Here is a 20,797-nt window from a genome sequence, read left to right as displayed (position 1 = left end):
TCGCAGCGAAATGGGACACATTCTGGTGAGGTTATAAAGGGAACGTTTACAAAGTCAGTGATTAAACTATTTATGACAGCTTTTTAAATGGCCCCTGCTTCGCGTCATTTCCACTCTCAGTGCGCCCATAAAAGTTTTGCCCGCTGCCAGGGTTGCCAACGCGGTCAGCGAAACTGGCTGCAGCAACAAAAACCCACAAAGAGCAATAAACATTTTCTGGCTGGCAAGGAAATTAAGAAAATGAGCTCGAAATGGGGCAACAATATAACGGAAAAATAGGGAAACATAACTGCAAGGCAGAGCAAAAAAAAAAGTCAGCAGATCGCCAAGTGCGGTTGGCAACACTGTTGCTGCTGCTGTTATTGCCATTACCACGCCCCCAAAATGCCTCCACATCTTAGACACATTGTTGCTTTTTTCGCGGCGCTTTCGCCTTAGCTGCATCTGATTTTCATTTCAAGACCCTTTTCCCGGCATTGTTGTCAAGTACAGTTGCGCGCGGAATATTGTAGTTGAAAAATGAAAGGAAGGTATAACATCTTCATAACAAAATGTTTAGGGCAGGTTTAAAAATATATTAAATACAAATATTCCTTTGAAGAAAGAACCCCATTTTCTTTTTGCTCTAAATAAATACTATCTAAAGTTGTTAGCTGTTCTTTGACATATTCTTCAGTTATAATCTGAGAACCAAACTTAAACCTTGAACTATTGTTACAATCATCTGCAACTGATGACCATATGTAGTCACTCTGAATCCCCAAAGGTGCTATTAATATCTGTTGAGCTTAATTCGAGACCCAAATGTGCCATTAACACGGAAACCCCACGTTTTTCGTTCAGTGCAGTCGCGTGTGTGGCATTTTGCTGACATCCAGTTGCGTGACTCGGCGGTGAGCAATCGATGTTGCAGGTTGCCAGCGGTGATGTTGCTCGCCAGCAGCAACATGCAACAATGACTTTGTGTGTGCCCATTTCTTTTGTTCAAGAGTTTGTAATCGTTTTTTTTTTTCCCCTTTTCTATTATTATTATTTTCTACTCAACAGCAAAGCAGCAGAATTATTATCACAAATTGACCTCGTGCCGAAAATGTAAGCGAAAAACTGCATCAATTTATGACCCAAATGTGACATTTAACCATCGAGTGTCGTGGGGGGAGGAGGATGTAAGCTCGAAATCGGCTTGGTTTCGCCATTGAATGTCATCTGCATAAAATTGACATTTTGCAAGCGTTATAGCTTGACCTTTGATCGCTTTAAATGTCCTGACTGCGAATGCGAATGTGATGATTTTTCAAATTGCCCCGAAGCTAATGGCAAAATCGATGGCAATCAGGTTTTAGTCACTAAAACACAACGAAAACGTCAAGTTGTTGAGATAGAGATACTGCCCTCTCCTGGCAATTAAAAGGCAATTAGCTGCCAAATGCTATCCGGCAGATGCACAGGTTCACACTCCCAGATACAAAATGCATGAGATACTCGTGGGGGGAAAACATTTCGTTTCGCCCAGAACAATAAACCTGAGATATTCGAAACGAATCAAATCAAAACGAATCAAATCGGGATGTACCTGATGATCTTTTAATTAACACCGAGGCCAGTTGCTGAAGGATTCATCGCAATGCAATTGGGGAATTAACCCATTGAATAATAGAGGTGCTAAAAATATCCTAAGAACTAAGTAGTCATTATCCAATTTACATTTTACTTCAACGACTTTCATTTATTTAAGGCATATTTACTCAAGGCAGTGTTAAATCTTTATAATTTTTTTACCCGTAGGATTTAACCCTATCTTTTCATTTAAAATATGTATTAATTGAAAATTGCTCCGAAGACGTTAAGCTTTAAATATAATCAAAAGATCTAGTTGAATTAAATTTTTAGAAATATTTCTTTCCCTAGATATTCCTTTACCGATTCAGGCACAGTGTTTAGTGGGTTAACCCAAAACGAATTGCAGGCAAATCACAGGATTCTCGTGTGAGAACTAGACATTGAAATTGAGTTACTAAAGGCAAACGCATTTCCATCGGATTTGAAATGTTCCCATGGCCCCAAAATGGGATTGACGATGATGCGGAGAAATCTGAAAATGAGTTATGTGTGTCGGCGCATATATATCATTTGCGAGTATATATCTGTCCGCACTCGGCACTCTTACAGCTCGTATTTCGACAAATTGATTTCACACACAATTCAGCCGGGCGGTCGGTCGGTTGGTCCATCACATCAGCAGCATCTCACATTCTACATTCTACGATTCTCCCATTTACTCCAACGAGCTTCATCAGCAAAAAAGGCATCCACATCCAAATACAAATCCAAAAGCAGCGATGGCAGCAAGAACAATTATAATGCTGATGTTGCTGCTGGCTTTGGCTTCTTTTATACCATTTAATATGCATATAAACAAAACGCAGACCGAACTGAAAAACAGAAAACAGAAATGGGGGGCACAGTGTAGTCATTATGAGTTATATCCAAGTCATGGCTGCCGCCGTCCATCTGTGCCAGTTGTAGTGGGAAAGTTGTACAAATTTTGTACCGAATGGTTGGGGGGATATGGCGGGGTATTCTGGGGGGTATATGCCCCGACATTTGATCGATGTGGCAAATGTTGTCCAACTGTCTAAGCGATTTCTGGTTAATAAAGCCAAAGAACAGCTTCCAAGATCGCATTTCAGCAACAGATCCAAGATCATATTTCATAAAGAAAAACCAAAGATCAGCAGAAAACTAAAACATTGTATTGTTATACTAACAGATTTATAGATCTTCTTTCCAAGATCAGAGAAAACTTAAACATTGTATGAAACTTAAAAACATTTCTCTATCCTTTTAAGGCTTCTTTAATAAATGGTTATACACTCACAGTTTTCCAGAACTCCCACCTTGAAAACTTTCCCAGAGAACAATATAACCCAATCAGTAAAAGAAAAAAAAAATAAATCCTCTGTCTCAAATTCAATTAAGAAGTGCAAACAAACAAAAATTCAATAACTTTTGACTTGGGCCATTGTGAACGGCAAGGCAACTTTGCCACAATTTTGTTTATAAGAATCTCGTCGAGACGCTTGAAATTCCCAAAATCCCGAAAAACCAATCCAATCGGCCATCAACAAAAAGAGGCCAAAAGTGGATGCGAAACAATAGAGTTTCGCTTTTGAGCAAATAAATTTCATCGTCTAAACAATGCAAGTTGATGTGTCAATTGTAGACGGACGGAACTTTTGCAGCCATGGAAACAATTCTGCAAAAGTGCAAAGAGAACGGAACGCAAACAATAATACGCCATCGTTTCATTGGGCATCTCAATCTCGAATCTCGAATCTCAAAACCAATCCATGCATCCTCCTCATCTGTCCGAACCCATCGACAGTTTTAATAACTTTCTTTTTCGGTCATGTTTTCGAGTTGTTTTGTTTGGACAGCGATTGGTTCTCTATCGTTTTGTTTGGCTAATGGCAAATGGCGATGGCATGATGGACCAAAATATTTGATGGCTTTCAGTGTTTCCTTTTTGCGCTTAATGAAATTCTCTGCGGTTTGTTTACAAATCAAATTTGACTAATGTGGTTTGATTGATTCGGAATCTGTTGTTGATGGTTTTGTGCAACGTCTTGTTTTGTTTTCCTTTTTTCTTTTTGGTTGAAAGTTTGCTGGCCTGTATTGAAATCTGAAAATCCCCAAAGAAACGTGGGCAAATATCACTATTTCTTTTTCTTTTTTTTTTGCATATCCACACCCTGTGTTGTTTTTGTTTTGTACCTGGCAAAATCGTTTTTTTTTGCCCGGCAATTATACGAACAAACCGTGTGCGCAAACACAGATACAGATACTCCCAACTTCGCATGCAGTGCAAACTTTTCAAGCGTATAGTTTCGCCCCCTTGCTCACCATAAAAAAAAGAAATATAAGAGAAAAAATGCCCACCACCCCTGTGTTTTTCGGATAGTTTGGCAATCCATTGGATGCGTCGAAAGCATTTAGATATTTTCTCCCTTTAAAATTGTGTATTTCTTTTTCTATTTGACCAGCAAAAATCGCAGTTACCATTGCTGTTCTTCACATCCGTGAGCACTTTTCGCTTGAATTGGCGATCCATTTATTGTTTTCTTTATCAGCGGAGTGTAGGCTAAAGATACTGCACGGTCCACTGGGTATCTCTTGGATACGGAATCATTTAAGCCGTTTAAGTTGAAAAAACACACAGACATTATCTTAAGCAAAGCCTTCTTTAGCTCATAATTACGAATTACATAAGAACAAGGCTACTCTATTCTATATCTTGGAATGATTCGAAAATGAATATGTATTCCATAGATACTAATTAGTTTTAATTTCTCATTTAAATGAACAAACCGAAAATATATTCTCTCATCAATTGACTAACTAAATACCATTTATACAGCGCACAGATGAGAATCTACCCTCTTGCCCAAAAAGATACAAGGCTATCTGATAGATACAAGTGTATCTAGGCCCATCTAGCGTTGGAATTCGGGCATACATCATTCTCCGATGGCATTTCCCATGCAGTTAATGAGGCAATAGGGTTCGTTGGACGCCCTCTCGATTAGTGGCTCCCTTTTTCCAAAAAGAAAATAAAAAAATAAACGAAGAAAAATTTAACCAAAATGGAAGAGGAATTTCCCAAGACTGGCGCCTGACCTTTCCCCAGTTTTCTCAATCAATAAGACAAACACGAAATTGAGCCGTTAAAAGCCAGCAAGGCAAATTCCCACTGGCTTGACCCAAAAATATCCGTCAATGCATAGATAGATAGATACTTTTGTGGGGTCAGATTCGAATTCAAGTGGCGAATGGATACGCAACATTTATATTTTTGGCGACACCATGAGCACACGAAAATGGAAAAATATTTTTAGACTCGAATGGGAAAATCAATTCCAGAATGAGCCACAGGCACTTTGAAGTCCAACGAATTGTGAATGGATATATATATACATTTATATCTATATATATATATAGTGTCGTTGCCCCATCTGCCTTAATTCATACCCAAATCTGACTGAAGCTGATTTAAATGCTCTGCATGTTGTTCTTGCTGTTGTTGGGGCATAAACAAAACTATAAAAGTTCTGTTTTGGTTTTGCCAAGGCGCCACAAAAATTGAGGGGGGTATATAGGGGGCTTTTATGCTCCCAGGCATCTGTGCTTGCGTTTGACCCGATTTATTTATAAAGAATGCAAAACGAAGCAGGCGGAGTTCGGGTTTTGGGCCTTGGGATGGGGTTTTGGGTTTTGGGTTCATGCCCAGATAGAATTAAATGCTGCCGGGGCCTAATTGCATTTGTTGCGTGTCACTGAGCAGCGGCAACTCCCAAAGGCGGGGCCTTCAATTAAAAGTGGGGCTAGGGGATGTCAAATAAAATCAATTAGGAGAACAGAGCCTGGGGCCTAGAACAGTGACCAGTCGGGCTCAAAGGGTTGTCAAGGCAAGGAAATGCTTTTATTTTAGGCACGCAGATAGGGAAATAGCTTGATATCGAAAGTATTTGCAAAAGATTTGCAGTTTTAGTTAACCTAGCCTTGATATTTTTATATTTTTCATACCGAAATAGTTTGAAAAATATATAAATAGGAAAGATCTTCTATGGCTTTTAAGACGTCAATTTAAAATAAGGGTACATGCCTTTTCCAAAACTATTATTTTTTCTGCGCCTAAAATGATCACTTTTTTTAATGATCCTATTAATAATGCATCCATTTTACATAAAAATATAGAGAATTATGTTCCCTTCATATTTGAATCTATTTACGTCTCCGGAATTCACCTTTCACCTCATCCATCCAAAATGTATCTTTCAGATACATCCACACATTCCCGAATCCCCCCTCGCCGATCAATCCCCATTTCAATGTCAATGCAGCTGTTTGCCATTGACAAAAAAAAGCCATCGACAACAACTAGAACATAATTGTGGCACAAACACACACGAACGTGTCAAATTAATTGCCACTTTTAGTTGTTGGCACCTCCGAAGAGCTGGAATTTTCTGGAGCTCTCTCCTCAGCGATTTTCCTTTGGTATCTATATACATCTACCCATATACCATAAATTCCCATTCACGTATGACAGACAATTAGGGGGCGTGGCAGTTGGGCTGTCGCCACATTTGCATTGTCACCTTTAATGAGTTTCTGCCGGCACTTGGAGCATAAACAGGCCATAAAAACGCGACATATATGTATTATTATATTTTCCCCATTCACATGCATATAGCCCGAAAAAAGAAACGAACAAAAAATAGAACCCAAACTTGGAGGTGTGAAATCATCAATCATGACTTACGACAAGCCGCTTTTAGTGTTGTGCGTGTGTATATTTCTTTTTTCTTTGCTTTTTTGATGGCCATTGACATTGACACTTACCTGGAAAGAGAAAAGTGGAAATGGTGGGAAAAAACATAATTAGTGAGGTGTTTTCGTATATCACTTAGGCGGCTATTTGGTGGGTAAGTATGCTAACCAAGATTTGCTTGATTGATTGCTTGACTATCCAAAGATGTACATATATACCTTAAAGGTAATTTTACTTATTTGGCAAATTTCTAATGTGATTAATTGACAAAAGAATGTGTAAAACTTCTTATTAAAACTAATTTTCTTAATAAATCTTTGAGTTTACTCCCCACACAGTCACCTGAATTATGCAGATATTTTCTTAATTCCATCAAACTAACCAACTTTCCCCAACATAATTCGATTTTAATTATGGTTTTCCCTCTCCCCTGCTTAAGTTCGCATTTCCTGCATCCTCTTAATTGAATTGTTTATTATTTAAAGCCCATCTTAGATCTTAATTCAGGCATTGCTTTGAGGCAAACCAATTTGAAAATCCCCTGGAATAGTCTTTGGACACGTGACAACGACCACTTGATGGCATTTGTAATCTCCTTCGACTAATCCAGTTCATTTCCGCACTTCGGAGGGAAGTTGTGGAAAATTGAATTGTAAACAACAATTATGGAACGTTTCGAATCGAATGCGAGAGTAGGAAAAGAAATCCGGCTTTTGACAAAGTGACAGCACAGCCACCCCTAAAAAAAATTTAACTAATTGAAATACTTGAGCTGCTGGAATGCTCCTTTTATGTTTTTTCCTTTTTTTTTTTTGGTCCTGCTGTATCTGTGGAGATATTTCAGCTTAAATGAAGTGTTAACAGGCTGCCAAGAAATGCTTTTCGGCCGCATAAATCACATTCGCAATTTGGCAAAGTGCAGTGGCGGTTTTCGGTTCTCTGTTTCATTTTTTTTTCCGGGGGTGGATTGGGTTTTTCCCCGAAAATACCGAAATAGAGCAACAAAACTTGAATTTTGATTTAAGGACTAAAGGACCAAAGGAAGGCGGGCAGGCAGCCAACCCTCAAAGAGAAGAAACAAAAATCGTTGTCAAGCCGCGCTCTGATTTATGTGACTGAAAAACAATAATAATAAAAAAGAGGAAATCAAATTAATATGTTGGCTAACCCCCCTATAGATAATGTTTCTGTGCCGAGGAACTATGCCAAAATCACAGCGGGCCATAAATAAATAAGTACATATCGAGGAAGGAGGATGGCTAAAAGCTTTTCCAACCCACATTATCCAACCCCCAAGATGTTGCGCCTTTAATTGACATATTATGTAAACAGGATAGTTAACATTGCTCATTTCATTTCATTTCATTTGTTCGCAGCTGTATTTGTTCAGACGGTGACAAAAAGGGGCGGAAACTTTGAGGAGTCGGGCTTCAAAGTGCTTCGTTGTCCTCCATTTATGCCCATTGTATTCGAATTTCCTGAGTTATTTGAATGCTTTATATAAAATAGATGGTCTTAAGACAGTTTTTTTTTTTTCAAAAATAGCTACTCTTCATTTTCTAATTGAATAAATATGTTTTCTCTGCTTTTTGCAATTCAATTTCGTTGATTGATGCTGGCATATCCTCTACTTTTTTTTTTTTTCATAGGCTAAACGCATGGAAAAAGTCAAAGGAAATGCTAGCTTTTTCATTTTTCCGTTTTCCATTTCTTCACTCTTTATCGGTGGTGTGTAATTAAGTTTTTGGAGAATGTTTTGTCAGTTGGCTGTCGGCGATGCGATTGAAGCGTTTGATAAACTGCAGCTGCAGTTTGAAATTCATTTTGATGCGCTTTGCTATCTGCTCGAATAATTAAACCAAACAAGCTGCCAACTGTCGCCGGGGCTGGAAAACTTACATGAATTTCCATTAGATTATCAGGGGGGTTTTTTGGGATCGGGATTGGGATCGATGTCGTCTCGAGTTTGCCACTGTTTCATGCTATTTTTGAACACTAATTGTGGGGAGAGCATAGCGATGAGATACATTTGTATCCCCAGCCGCTTTAAATGCCGTCTGGGGAGCAGACGTCACTTGGATTTTGTAGTATATATGAAAGAGCCGAAGGAAAACCCGGGGAAAACCAGGGAAAACCCCCCAAAGGAAAAGCAGCTAGCGGCATAATTGGCATCCCTAGAACAAAAGCCACTTGCGGTCCATATATCACATGGCAGATCTGTACAGTTGGGGGAAGTTTGTGGGGAGTGTGGGAATCCAGATGGAATCTTATAATATCTGTTTGTTGTCATTGGCACTTTTTAAAAACAGCTCTAATGATGTGATCCTTATACTTGTTTTTTTTTTAATTCTTAAATGTTTCGAGGGACGTTTCGTTCAATTAGTTTTATTATACCCAGGGAGAGCCAGCCTACTAAGATCCTCATGGGATCTCAACTTTAATGTATTATCTTTAAGAAATCATTAAAGATCTGGGAAAATAGGGGGATCTCTTTGATTTTGATTATTTATGTGATTCTTGTCCACATTTCTTTACCCATATATCATTTATATGATATATATTTATTTACTTTTGATCTATGTACCACTTGGGTAAACACTTTCCCTTACTTTCGCTTCCCATCACGGTGGAACTTCCTGTGTAACCTTATACCCCATCAACTGTCGCCATATCCATACCAATATCGAATGCCTATCCAGTGTTTTCACGCATCAGTTGGCACCGAAAACAAGTCAAACACCTGTTGGTTCTTTTCAGCGGGAACAACTTTAAACATTGCATGCATCGCTGGTTGCATTAAAAGCGAGCGAATTGAATTAAATACAAGGCAAACAACAGGAAAAAAAACACCGAATTAAAAAACATTCAAGTGTAAAAAAGTCAAAGAGGATGAAGGGAAAAAGAGCAAATATTTATGATTCATTGAGTGCAAAATGTAGTGCTCGGTTGTACGACTTCCGCCAAGGGGACTCCAAATAACGAGTACAAAAAATATCTATACATATAAAAAAAAAGGTGACCATCAGTCGAGTGTCTTGGCTCTGTTGTGTTGACAAATTGACAGTGGCAAAAAAGTAAAGAAAAAAAAAGAAACAGGCAAAGGAAGTCGTTTCAACATCATTAGGCACACAGACCCGACCACGCCCCCTCTTTACCAACGCCCAGATCTCCAGAGCGACAGTTGTTGCCAAGTGAAAGGTCGTTTTTGGAGATCAGAGGGTTATAAATACAGGAGCATCGCTTAGGAATATAAAAATTAATGTATCACTAATGGTTGACAAATAAAACTCCTCTGTAATACTCTGCAACATGGGTAGAAACCCATAGCACTGTCAGCACACACATCTATTTTTGGAACCACTACAAGTTATTCGATGTCAGAGGAAATATTTTTAGCAAATGAACAGCCAAATGGGGTGGAAACAGAGGGGATGGAATTATGCTATATGTTTACTAAAAGTCGTTAGAACGAATGGTCTTGAAGTTATTAAGATGGGATGGATAAGTTATAAATAAAAGGGATGACAAGCAGAAAAGATAGAATGTTTTGGATATACCAATAAATTTTTGAACGTCTTATAGAGGGGATCTATAGTACTAGACTAGTAGATCCTCGTCTTAAAATATTATGTGGCTATCTCATAAATTGTTCTTTATATATTAAGTTTTTAATTATTAACCCATTGGTATTCTGTATTAAAAAAATATCCCTAAAGTATTTAATTTCATAAATATTTGTAGGTTTTCGGAAACCACTCGGAAACAGTTGGCCGAAATGAAGCCAGAGGGACACGTATAGCTATAACTTTGGGCGCTCAACCACCAGACTTTTCTAAGGACCCTCTGGACGGTTCCAATTCCCAGAAATGATCAACCGGGGAGAGGCACTCAACAGTAAACACTCGGCACGCGTGACTCCCATAAACTATCTGCGGATGTCGAAAAAACTTGAATAATTAATAAATCTAGAAACAAATTAATGAGGCCGCAACACGCGCAACGCATCTAATATTTTCCAAACTCGTGGGCAACAGGGGGGTTAAATGGACGACCGGGGGTTAAGGAGGGGGTGGTAAATGGCTCGGGCGCATGACTGCAGTACGTTAAAATTTTCCGCCTATTTGTTTGCAACAAAACAGAATTAAAACAATCGTAAAAACAAAAATAAACCAGCACGGGCATGTGGCACTCCCTGTTTAACCCATCGATGGTGCCGCGGTCTTAGGTCCCTCCCATCCCTTCTTAACCCAATGGTGCAGACAATATTTCGCTGTCGTTAAAACGGCACGCGTCAGAAATCAAATGTCAACCGACACAATAGACCAACTAGAATGGTGGGGGGGTTAATATACCGAAACATAGAGACGCGGGCACTTGGATATATCCTCGCACAGGACATGTACAACGCACATCCCCCTAGGCACCTTTTAACGGTGGCAAATTTATTCGAACGGATCGAACCGAATATCTACGAAATTGGCATTGTGCAGCGGCAATTACGTTTATGAGCAATTGAACGGCGACAACCAACAACCGTCAACAATGTCGCGCAATTGCATCCGGAACCGGGGGAACTAATAACCGAAGTTCGAGGAACAAGCTGAATAGGAAATTGGATGAGAGATACCTTCCATAGAGAGATGGGTTCGATAGGGAACCACAAAAAATACTCACTTGGCTGGATTCGTTAACTTGTTTTATTGAGAGGATGGTAAAGTATACAGTTTTAGGTCTTTGGAAATATAATAAAATATATTAGAACCCCTATGATCATTATAAAAAAGGTATAGAAATTTCATAAAATATTATACCACATTCAAAAGGAAAACAATTAAAAAAAGTATCTTTTCTAAACCCAAAATTGATTTTGTATCAGACAGCTTAAGTTAGATGGTTTCACTTGCTCATCATCAAAATTTAGGAAAACCAAGTCTTGCTACCAAGAAAAGCCCCTTTTAGAGAGGCCGTTTTTTCCTATTTCGGGATTAATCAAACCAATCGGAAACAAACTCAATTCGGTTCGCATTGATGCATTTTCAGGCCCAAAAACAATTTGAGGAAGTCGCTCCATGATGGTTTTTAATGGCTCCAGACCATAAACAAGAAATACAAGAAAAAAAAAACGCCTTGCTCAGCCCGATGGAAACTGAATCACAGGAATTTAATCATCAGTCAGTCAGTCCATCGTCGTTTTTGTTTCAAGGAGTGTGCGGATATCTGTGTGCCAGAGTGTTTTATGCGCTTTACTCAGAATTTGCTGCAGAGCTTAAAACATAAAGTCCAAAAGTGACGACAGACATTGGCAGCGTTTTCGCCGTAAAGTGGGAAATCCGAGGATGGGCCTCTGCAAGTTTACAGATAAAACTCCCTGAGTTATGTGAGTCCCTCCAGAGCTTGGCTCCCCTTAGCAAAAAAAATTAGCAGAGGTTTCGGATACCCTGGAGTAGGTTTCATTTCCGGTTTATATCTTTAAAAAAAACCTACTAAATCAAAAAGTTTACATTATTTAAGTTTACAAATATTATGATCAAGAAAAGAATTTAATTCCTTTTAAAATTCTCTGTAGGTTTTAAGTTTCTCAAAACAATCTAGAGAATTTGTTATAGCCCTGTTGCTACTCCCAAATAGTTTGCCAAATCAACAACATATTGCTAATATTATGATTTCTATTTCCCTAGAAAAATTATTCTTGGCTAAAAATATTTGTGCTATAAACAAAAGTTACTTTGTTATGTTTGGCTACAGTAAGCTGATCTTTGATATTAACTTTTGCCACAAAAAAAATGCAGCTCTTTCATTTAAAAGCTGACAGGCAAAAGGCCAAAGGTGAATCACTGGCAAAGTTTTCTTTTTCGGATAAAAAAAAATGTTAAAGCCCCAATTCAAAGGGTATGCAAGGGATGAGTGTGTGGAGCCAAAAGAAGAACTTTAGCTGCAACAAAGCAATGTGAATGAACTTTTACTTTTAGCAGACATCAAATCACCCAGCATCGCTTTCTCTCCTCCATCTCTTTTGGGGAAAGGTAAAGGCCATCATTTATCTTGGCTGTCCACTGGTTCCCCGATATTCCCGTGCTCCCATCTCCACCCGATCTCCCGACACATAATCCCCGTTAGCCATATCTGGGGGTTTGCTGACTCAGTTCCCCACAGCTGAACTGCAGCATTCTTGGGTTATTAATGGGTTAAGCTAATTATTGACAAAGAGCTGTTTGCCCCTCCGGCGGGGAATGCTGTATTCGGTATTCTGTATTCCGTATTTCGTATTCCGTACTCCCGACGACTGACTAATGTCCGAGAATCCAAGTGCATTATCCATCCTCCTGCAGCACAACACAACGATAACAATCAATTTAAAATTCTTTCCAATACATTTGCTGCTCAAATTATGCATGACAAATGCTTAAAAGTTCATGACTAAAATGCAAACACAAAGAAAGGGCGCCGAAAAGAGGGGTCGACACAAAAATACAAAAAGGGATGGGGGGTTCTACTTGATTGTTGTTATTTTTGGTCGTTTCTTCGCTCCTTTTGCTGGCCGCATTGCGAATGCGCATGTGAAAAATTGCCATAAAATTATGAAAATTTACGCTAAACTATGCCCAGCACAGAAATTGGGGAATGGGGGAGGGGGGTCCGAAAGGGGTTTTCTCAGGCCCCCCAGCCAACTTGGCGTCGGCTATAAAGTTTTCGTAACTTTGAGAATGGGATAATGATGAGAATGAAGCCGCCACACGGCTCAGTCAAGAGGTTTCAACCGGGGCAGGAGTGAAAAAAGTGGTAAAAGAGAGAAGTTCCAGTCAAAGCAGCAAGTTCCCTCACTAGTTATTTTCAAGTCGCGGAACTAGTTTATAAACAAACTCTTTGAGAACTTTTACCCATGATACTACATTCTCTGTATAGTTAATTTGGTATCCAAAACTATTTTCCCTTTTCAAAATCGTTATGAGTAACTTTAATCTATCAGTATGACTTAATTAAATCCCAAGATCCTAAACCAGTAATGTTTTTATAGATCTACAATGTATTAGTTTCTTTTAGTCTAAATTATATACAATTCAGTTTTCAGTGATCCAGTTGAACTAGAGTATCCATTTAATACCAGAGAAGTGCAAAAAAAAGAAACAATTTGGATGCCCAGGTGAACCTGAGTACCTTTTCCAATCCCAATTCCGAACCCAATCCCATTTCTGTTCCATGGCAACCCATTTCAGAGGAACCGAAGGGGAACATGGAAGGCGATGTTTTCGGGGGGAGGGACTGGAACTGCGGAGGAAGTCCAGGGGCGTAGGGGTAAACGTTGATAATGACGCGGGGAGCCACTGAGCACATCATATGAATGTCAGTGAGGAGCACTGGCAATGAGTGGGAAAAATTGAAGGGCACAGAGAAAAACACATGAGATTTTTTACCTAACATAAATATATTATTGTAAATCTTTAAAACATATGCAAATATATATTTACGATTGTTAATTAAAACTTAATCCAGCAACCTTTTGAAATTATATACTGAAGATCAAGTTTTTTAAATTGATGGAATATTGTATAACATCATTTTGATACTTTCATTATCAAGTTTAGAAATATAGTAGTTTTTATTAACGAAATATATTTTTTCTTTAAATCCTTTTCTAAGTTCTGTACCCTTTCGCTCAGTGTACTCAGAGGGCAGAGAGCAGGCAGCGCTGCTGGCAGAGGTTTATTTGGTTAAATGCTGAAAATTGCCAAAAGCAGCGAAAAGTGGCGGTGTGCAAGGGGGGCAAAAGGGGGGCCAAAGGGCTGGAAACCAGGGGGAATTGCCTTATGCTTGCACTTTTTGCCCCCTTTCGTTGTTTTGTGCACATCTTGATGAGCTGCCGCTGATAGTTGAGGCTTAATGGTGGGAAAAAAACAAAAAACAAAGCGGCAAGGCAAGATAAGTGCTGCGGATGGGATGGCTTTTTTCAAGATGGGATGGCTTGGATTCGGGATTGGCATTGGGACTGGGACTGGGTACTGGAAATGGGAGGACGAGAGGCTGCCAAGGGCGCAAGGTGCATTGGGGGAGGGGGGATCGGTTTTTGTGGGTGTTCGTGGGAGTGGAAGTCACTCAATTTGCAGTGTGGGAAATTTAATGAGTGGCGGCAAGAGGGGCAAATGCAATTGCAAGGATCAAGGGTATGCAAAGTGGAGCACGACTCCGTGCCAAAAACCAAGCGAAGACAATTCGACCCCAACCAAAAACAAATGTCAAGTACAGTGGGCCCCTCGCTAATCAGATACCATAGCAAAAATTTTCAAAGATTTTTCTTTTATATTTTTTTTTATATTTACATTTACATTTACAGACAAGAACATTTTAATTAATGCAATCCATGAATACCTACAAAATATTAACTTATTTTAGTCATATGTTTCTCTCATTAAATTTGCAATTTATTTTTTTTAATTGATTTATTTTAACTTTATTTACTCTTCCACTTAAAAAAAAGACTTTTAATTATTGATTTTATAAATATTCCACTCAAGACTTTCTTGGCCAACTATAGAGACCAACCCACTTTGACCATCTCTCCCTTGAGCGGACATCACTCCCACCAACGGACAGTACACTTGAAAAATGCGAAATAGAAACGAATTGATTAAACGACCAGGCAACAGAACAAAGGCCAAAAGCGAGACAATGAAGGGTGTGGCTTTCGGTGGAGAGAGGAAATAAAAGAAAGGACCCAAATGGACGGAGGGACATACGGACAGACAGACGGACGGACGGACAGGCGGTCAAACCGTTGGACAGGAGAAGTTGGGACCTGGCCATGCACTTTGCATTACCAATTAGAAGAACCCGACGAGCGGACGAGCACAGAAGGTAACAAAAATTGACAATTGACGCCGCAATCAGGCAGGCAAACACACATGGGCGGCGAGAAGAGGGGGTGTCTCTCATTGTTATGCAATTGCAATGGGGCAAGTCAATTAAAAACATTCCATTCCATTCCAGTCCAGCAACAACCCTCCAGGTTCGTCTGGCTACCGATGACCGTTTGGATTACGGCCAAAGGCGGATATCAATGACCTAACCTCACTTCCCTTATTTCCCTATGTGACCATGTGTATCTCCCATTCTTCCCGATAAACCCCCTCTTACCCACACCATTCGTTTCTCATTCGAGCAAGACATAATCCAATTAGCAATTAGTTGTGTATGCCGGGGCGTCATCGGGTTACCTGAGCACCTCCCAGATGGTTCGGTTCCGATAGGATGGTAAAACAGGTAGGTGAAGAACTTAGGCCTTAAGGAATGGGTCCCAAATCGAATGGGCTGCCAATCGGTTATAACTCAATTTCGGCTGGTTATTAGGCCCGGCACGTCTCGGGACGTCGTTTCCTGTTTTTCAAAGTCGGAGTTTGGAGATCTCGATCTTTTCAATAGCGTCAGGTGGCTTTGGCAAAACACATTGTGTTAAATACTCATGCTTTTATGAGTCATTAAAAAAATATATTAAATATTTCAGAAATAACTTTAAAGATCATTTGGCTTCCCTAAATGCATATACCTTTTTTTTTAGATTTGATTTAGATCCACGCCTAACTTGCAACCCAAAGTTAGAGTAAATAACTTTCGTATAAGTTTTTAGTGAGACCCCAGATTGGGCGCAATGCGGGTGGTGTTGAACCTGGGACACATGTGGCACAATCATTTTTTGTGTTTCATCTGAATTTTAATTTAAAATTCATTCATCATACTTGAAGATGGAAAAACCAAAGTGGGGAAAAAGCGAGGGCCTAACAACCATCCTTCATTTGTATTTTATGTGCATTCTTTGTTTTCAGATTGTCGTTTTTGTTTTATGCATATACCATATAGGAATGTATCTTGTCTTGCTCCGACTCATTGTTTAAGCTTCATTGGGATTATGCGGGCTTAACCCCTCTCGTTTTTTGTTTTCGGTCCAACTCTCTCTTACCCACACTCACTGCATTCCGTAACAAGTAAAAGCAACTTAATGTCTTGCCATATTTTTCACACTAATTCAATTCTTTTATTTTTTCCCTCTTGAATTGAAGTTTTCTTTTTTCCTCAGTTTTTTTGTTTATTAGGCTTTTTATTATGGAAATTTGTTTGTGTTATGCTTAAGTTAAAGGCAAAATGAGTTTAACTATTACTTTAAGACCGATATAAAGATTGAAACAGTAACAGAAATACATTTTTAAAAGCCACAACTTTTCTTGTAATTTTTCACTGCTCTGCATTTTTTCAGAGGGCTTTTCCAGCTCATTTGCAGTTAATTTAAATGGTTGGGGCTGGGGTTTTTCTGCAACAATGCCTGCTAATTATGGTGAAGTTTTTTGGGTTCAGGGCTGAATTGGAAAATCAAGCGCCCATAAAGATCTGCGCAGAGATTGGCTACTATACGAATATATATATATAGAGAGATATAGCACAGCACAGCTCATTATCATTTCTGCAATCCACTTGAATCCTTTTGTTTTGTTGTCCCATCCGAAATGTTTTGTTTTATTAATTAAAGCGAAATGCAAGGCTTTCCGGGCATTACTGGATTAAAATTAAAACAAGGGAAAATCGTGAAGAAAGGAGGCTAGAGTGAGAGGGGGGATGTGAGTGAGAGAGAGGCAAACAAGAAGCGGCAACAATTCTTTTCTACGCACGGCCAGACTTTGCAACATAATTGGAATTTCCTTTTTCCTGCCCCTGCCACATCCCATTACCCCTCTCTTTCTGCCGCATGCCCCATCTTTGTCTTGTCAAGTGGCACAAAAGACAAGAAAAGAAAGAACTCAAGAGTTGCCCGCTTGACCATAAGCTGTCCCATTCAGGCAACAACTTGAGCAGCAACCTGACGTTCCCCATCCCTATGCCCCTCTCTTTCTACGCCCATCTACCCCTCTCTTTCTACTCTACATAAAGGTAGTTGCAAGGGGGGGCAAAGGGGGCTTGGATGCTGGGCGTGAGAGACTGACTAAGAAGTCAAAAAGATATGAGTCAGAGAATTCTGAGAATGTCCTCAGTTCGAGGAAGAGGTATAAAGTCGAGTTCATGGGCTTGGGTTATAAACTCAAGACCCTCTCTCAATTCTCAGCTTCCTCTTCGTATTCCACACTGATTTAAGACAGTAAGTCAACAGTGTATGCAAAACATGCAAGTTCTTAAAGTGTGCTTAAAGATTATTACCCATTAATATTACTATCTGATATGGTATGATATGATATTAAGATTCTTAAAAATGCAAATTAAAGAAACCAAACAAGCTTATGAAACACAATACTAAAAGCAATATTTTATGATCTTGTTTACCTAATTTATTGGAATGCCAATCCATAGAAAATACTAATCGTTATTCCCCTAATAAAAATGTTGCTACATTTCTTTGGATCCTAACTGGTTTATCGTGAGAGATATGTCCAAAGGTGTTAAAGATGTGTATGCAAATATACCTAGCAAATCAAGAAACCAGCTTAACTTTGGCAAACCTTAAGGTATTTTGCACTTTATTTTCCAGCTTTCCTTTTTTTCTGTTCTTCCTTGACGGACTAGTGAAATGAGTGCTGCTCTCAAGATTCTGCTGGTCTTCTCTATCCCCTTGGATTCTCCATTCATCTCGGGGCCCTCATCGTCCATTAATAGTATGACGAACTGTCTAACTGACAGTTTTCCCAGGCGCGATGACCGAAGTGAAAGCGGCACCCAATTAAGCCAGTTTCGGGCTTAGCTAATTAGGACTGTCCACCCTTTTTCCTACTTCAGCCAGCCGCCACTCGCTTTTCTCAAACCCATTTTCTACTGCTTTTCTTCAAAGTGTTTTTCTCACACAAAAAATATAGAGAACAAGCTCCCGTTTAGAGTGCGGCACACAAAAATAAAAAAAAGCGCGCCGTCAACATCATAAAAAGTTTTAAGTTTACTGCTCGAAAATTAGAGCACAACTGACCACAAAAAACGGGGAGGGGGTTAGACGATTTTCTCACTTTCTACAAAAGACTTCTTCTTCCCGTGGCAAAATGCATAAATACCTATTTTCAACTATCCCAAAAACATGATCAACTCCCGGCTGAGTCATCCTGTAATGACTCTACTAATTTTTATCTCTCGGTTAAATTCACTTCCCTTCTAAATCTTATTTGTTGGGAAAATTTAGAGAAAAGGTGGGGATTCGGGGGGGGAAAAAGAAATGGCGTTAATTGAATTCGACTTTCTGCGGTATTAGAACATTTTAAAAGGCATCACTTGGGGTCGTCTGCCAGCTTTTTTGTGGTCCAAGCCGGATGCGGTAATTGCTGGGAAGCCGACTTTGGATTCTTCTCGACTTTACAGTTTGCCCAAGAAGTTTGCAACCCTATAGACTGTCTGAATTATGAAGCTTCCAAGTCGATAATGTCTGGCGATTTGTTGCAAGTCTGGTTTAATGGGTTATAAGCTAATTTTAGAGTGCCGTTCTGTGTTCTTTATTTCTAACCTATTATTTATCCATTAATTGATAATAATATAGTCAGTTTTTGCACTTTTGGACATCGGTTCTCTTTTGCTAGGCCCGTTCATTCTATGAAAACTGGTTTTGTTTTTAGGCTTAATTAGCTGATTATCTCTGAGGATTTCACTATTAGAGTTTGTATTTTAGATATTTTAGATATAGATATCTTCTAAAGATTATAAAGATAATCAACGTTCATAGAAACCAATATCATATTATATCCAGGAACCAAAAAAACCCCTTATAGAACCCCCTAGCAACCCAGTATTACTTAACATGCGACTCTTGCGCAATAATTTCTAGTTGTCTAGGCGAATGTTTGCCCAAATTTTACGGTCCCAAAGTCAGGTGCCGGAATTTTAGGTGTATCTGCGTTTGTAACTTATGATGTTCACTGAAAATTTTATGATATTTGTCCAGCTACGGTATAATCTGTTTTGAGGTAAAATAAATATTTACTCTAGAATTTGGGTAGATTGCGATAAGGAAAAGATGATTTTAGTTTTCCTGGGATGTTGTTTTTAATTTTTTGGTTCTCTATTTGCAAAGTGTTTGTTTCAGGGTCGTCGTCTACGGCATCAGGTACCCAAGTGCAAGTGCTCAGGTAATGTGTCTGTTAAGATCTCGTGGGATCACAAAAGAAAACACACACAAATTTGATATGACCCTGTCGACTGATAAGCCGATTTTAGCTAAGTCAGTCCCTAGATGGAAGACTCGGTCAGCCGTAATTCTGGGTTTATATGCTTATTTTTGTAGGTTACAGTGGTCTATTAGCTAATGATTTGTCAATGTTTTAGGTCTAGGTGGTACATTAGGGCATCATTAAAGTTATATGATACCAATATAAGGTTTGCTATCTATTTACAGAAAAACTTTGTATCATAAGAATTGTTTTCTATCCTTTCAGTTTTTTTAAGGGACGCTTTATTATAAACATCGAACAGCGATAAATCTTCAACTTTTTGTACCATTTGTGCCTTTGGTTCCCATTTCTAATTATAATACCAAAAAGAAAAGCATGTCTTGGGGACTTGGGGATCGTTTCTATCCGTTACTCACCTATTAAAGAGCAGCTGCAGAGGAGCAGCGCCAAAAAGACGCCGACTGAATTCAGCGGCAGCGATTTTCGCAGTTCACCCATTTTTTATCGCTTTTTTTATGCAGTAGTAGTAGTTAGTAGTTTTTCCCGCTCGCAAATTGATTGCTCTCTCTTTCTAACTTCTTTGGTTTGGTTTACGGTTGCACACGAAAAAAATGTTTAAAAAATTTCAGTTTGTTTTCGTTGCTTTGTGATTGCACAAGTAATTATTTTTTGGTTAACACTTTTTGTCTTCAGGTGTTTTTTGTAGCGGTTTTGGTGTGTGAATCTGGAAAGAGATACAAAATAATTATGTTAGAAATATTAATTAGTGAGGTTCTTATTTTTAGTATATAGAGATTTGTGTAGTATAACCAGAAACAAAGATCTGAACTTTTAGAATTTTTACAAGGCTTTTTAGTGGTTTTCTTTAAAGGTTAGATTTCGGTTTCATATCTGGGATTTATATATGTAGTTCCTTAATATTTCATACTGTGGTTGCATCTTAATAACTCTGAGTTTATTTGGCCGTTTTGTTGTTGTCAGTTTAGAGCAACCTCAAGTCTAAGTTTGAGCTTGAGAAGTTCATCTGCATTTGATATTTGTCATAACTTTAGCATTTCTGATTCAAATGGCAAATGTTGGCATTTATGGGTGAGCTGAAGAGGAAGACGCGTCGCACACGAATGGCTTTTGGTGGTGTTATATGTGTGTGTTGTGTTGTGTTGTGCTGTGTGTGCCTGGTGTCTCTTTTGCATTCTAAAGTTGGCGGCACCCAGGGAAAAAAAGAACGAAGAAAATAAAACCTGCTGCGCCGCCGACTTCGCACATGTTGGCCAGTTTTTGTAACGGAAATTGCGGGGCTCTCAGCAGTCGAAACACGTAGTGCGGGAAATATTATAGGGGGAATACA

At 39.0% G+C, this 20,797-nt stretch overlaps 1 protein-coding gene across 11 annotated transcripts in view; it reads right to left on the bottom strand.

Annotated features, from left to right (window-relative positions):
- Positions 1–20,797, bottom strand: part of Fas2 (fasciclin 2) — a 74,578-nt gene that overhangs the window by 51,216 nt on the left and 2,565 nt on the right. For all 11 annotated transcript variants that reach the window (XM_065868185.2, XM_017079636.4, XM_065868186.2 and 8 more), the window contains exon 2: positions 19,866–20,173. In XM_065868185.2, the coding sequence (XP_065724257.2) occupies positions 19,866–19,947 (82 nt within the window). In that variant the 5' untranslated portion in view covers positions 19,948–20,173. The remainder of the gene's footprint in view (positions 1–19,865; positions 20,174–20,797) is intronic.

Source organism: Drosophila suzukii, chromosome X, assembly GCF_043229965.1.
Source record: "Drosophila suzukii chromosome X, CBGP_Dsuzu_IsoJpt1.0, whole genome shotgun sequence".
In the NCBI taxonomy this organism is placed as follows: domain Eukaryota; kingdom Metazoa; phylum Arthropoda; class Insecta; order Diptera; family Drosophilidae; genus Drosophila; species Drosophila suzukii.
This window is presented reverse-complemented; position numbering and strand designations above follow the sequence as displayed.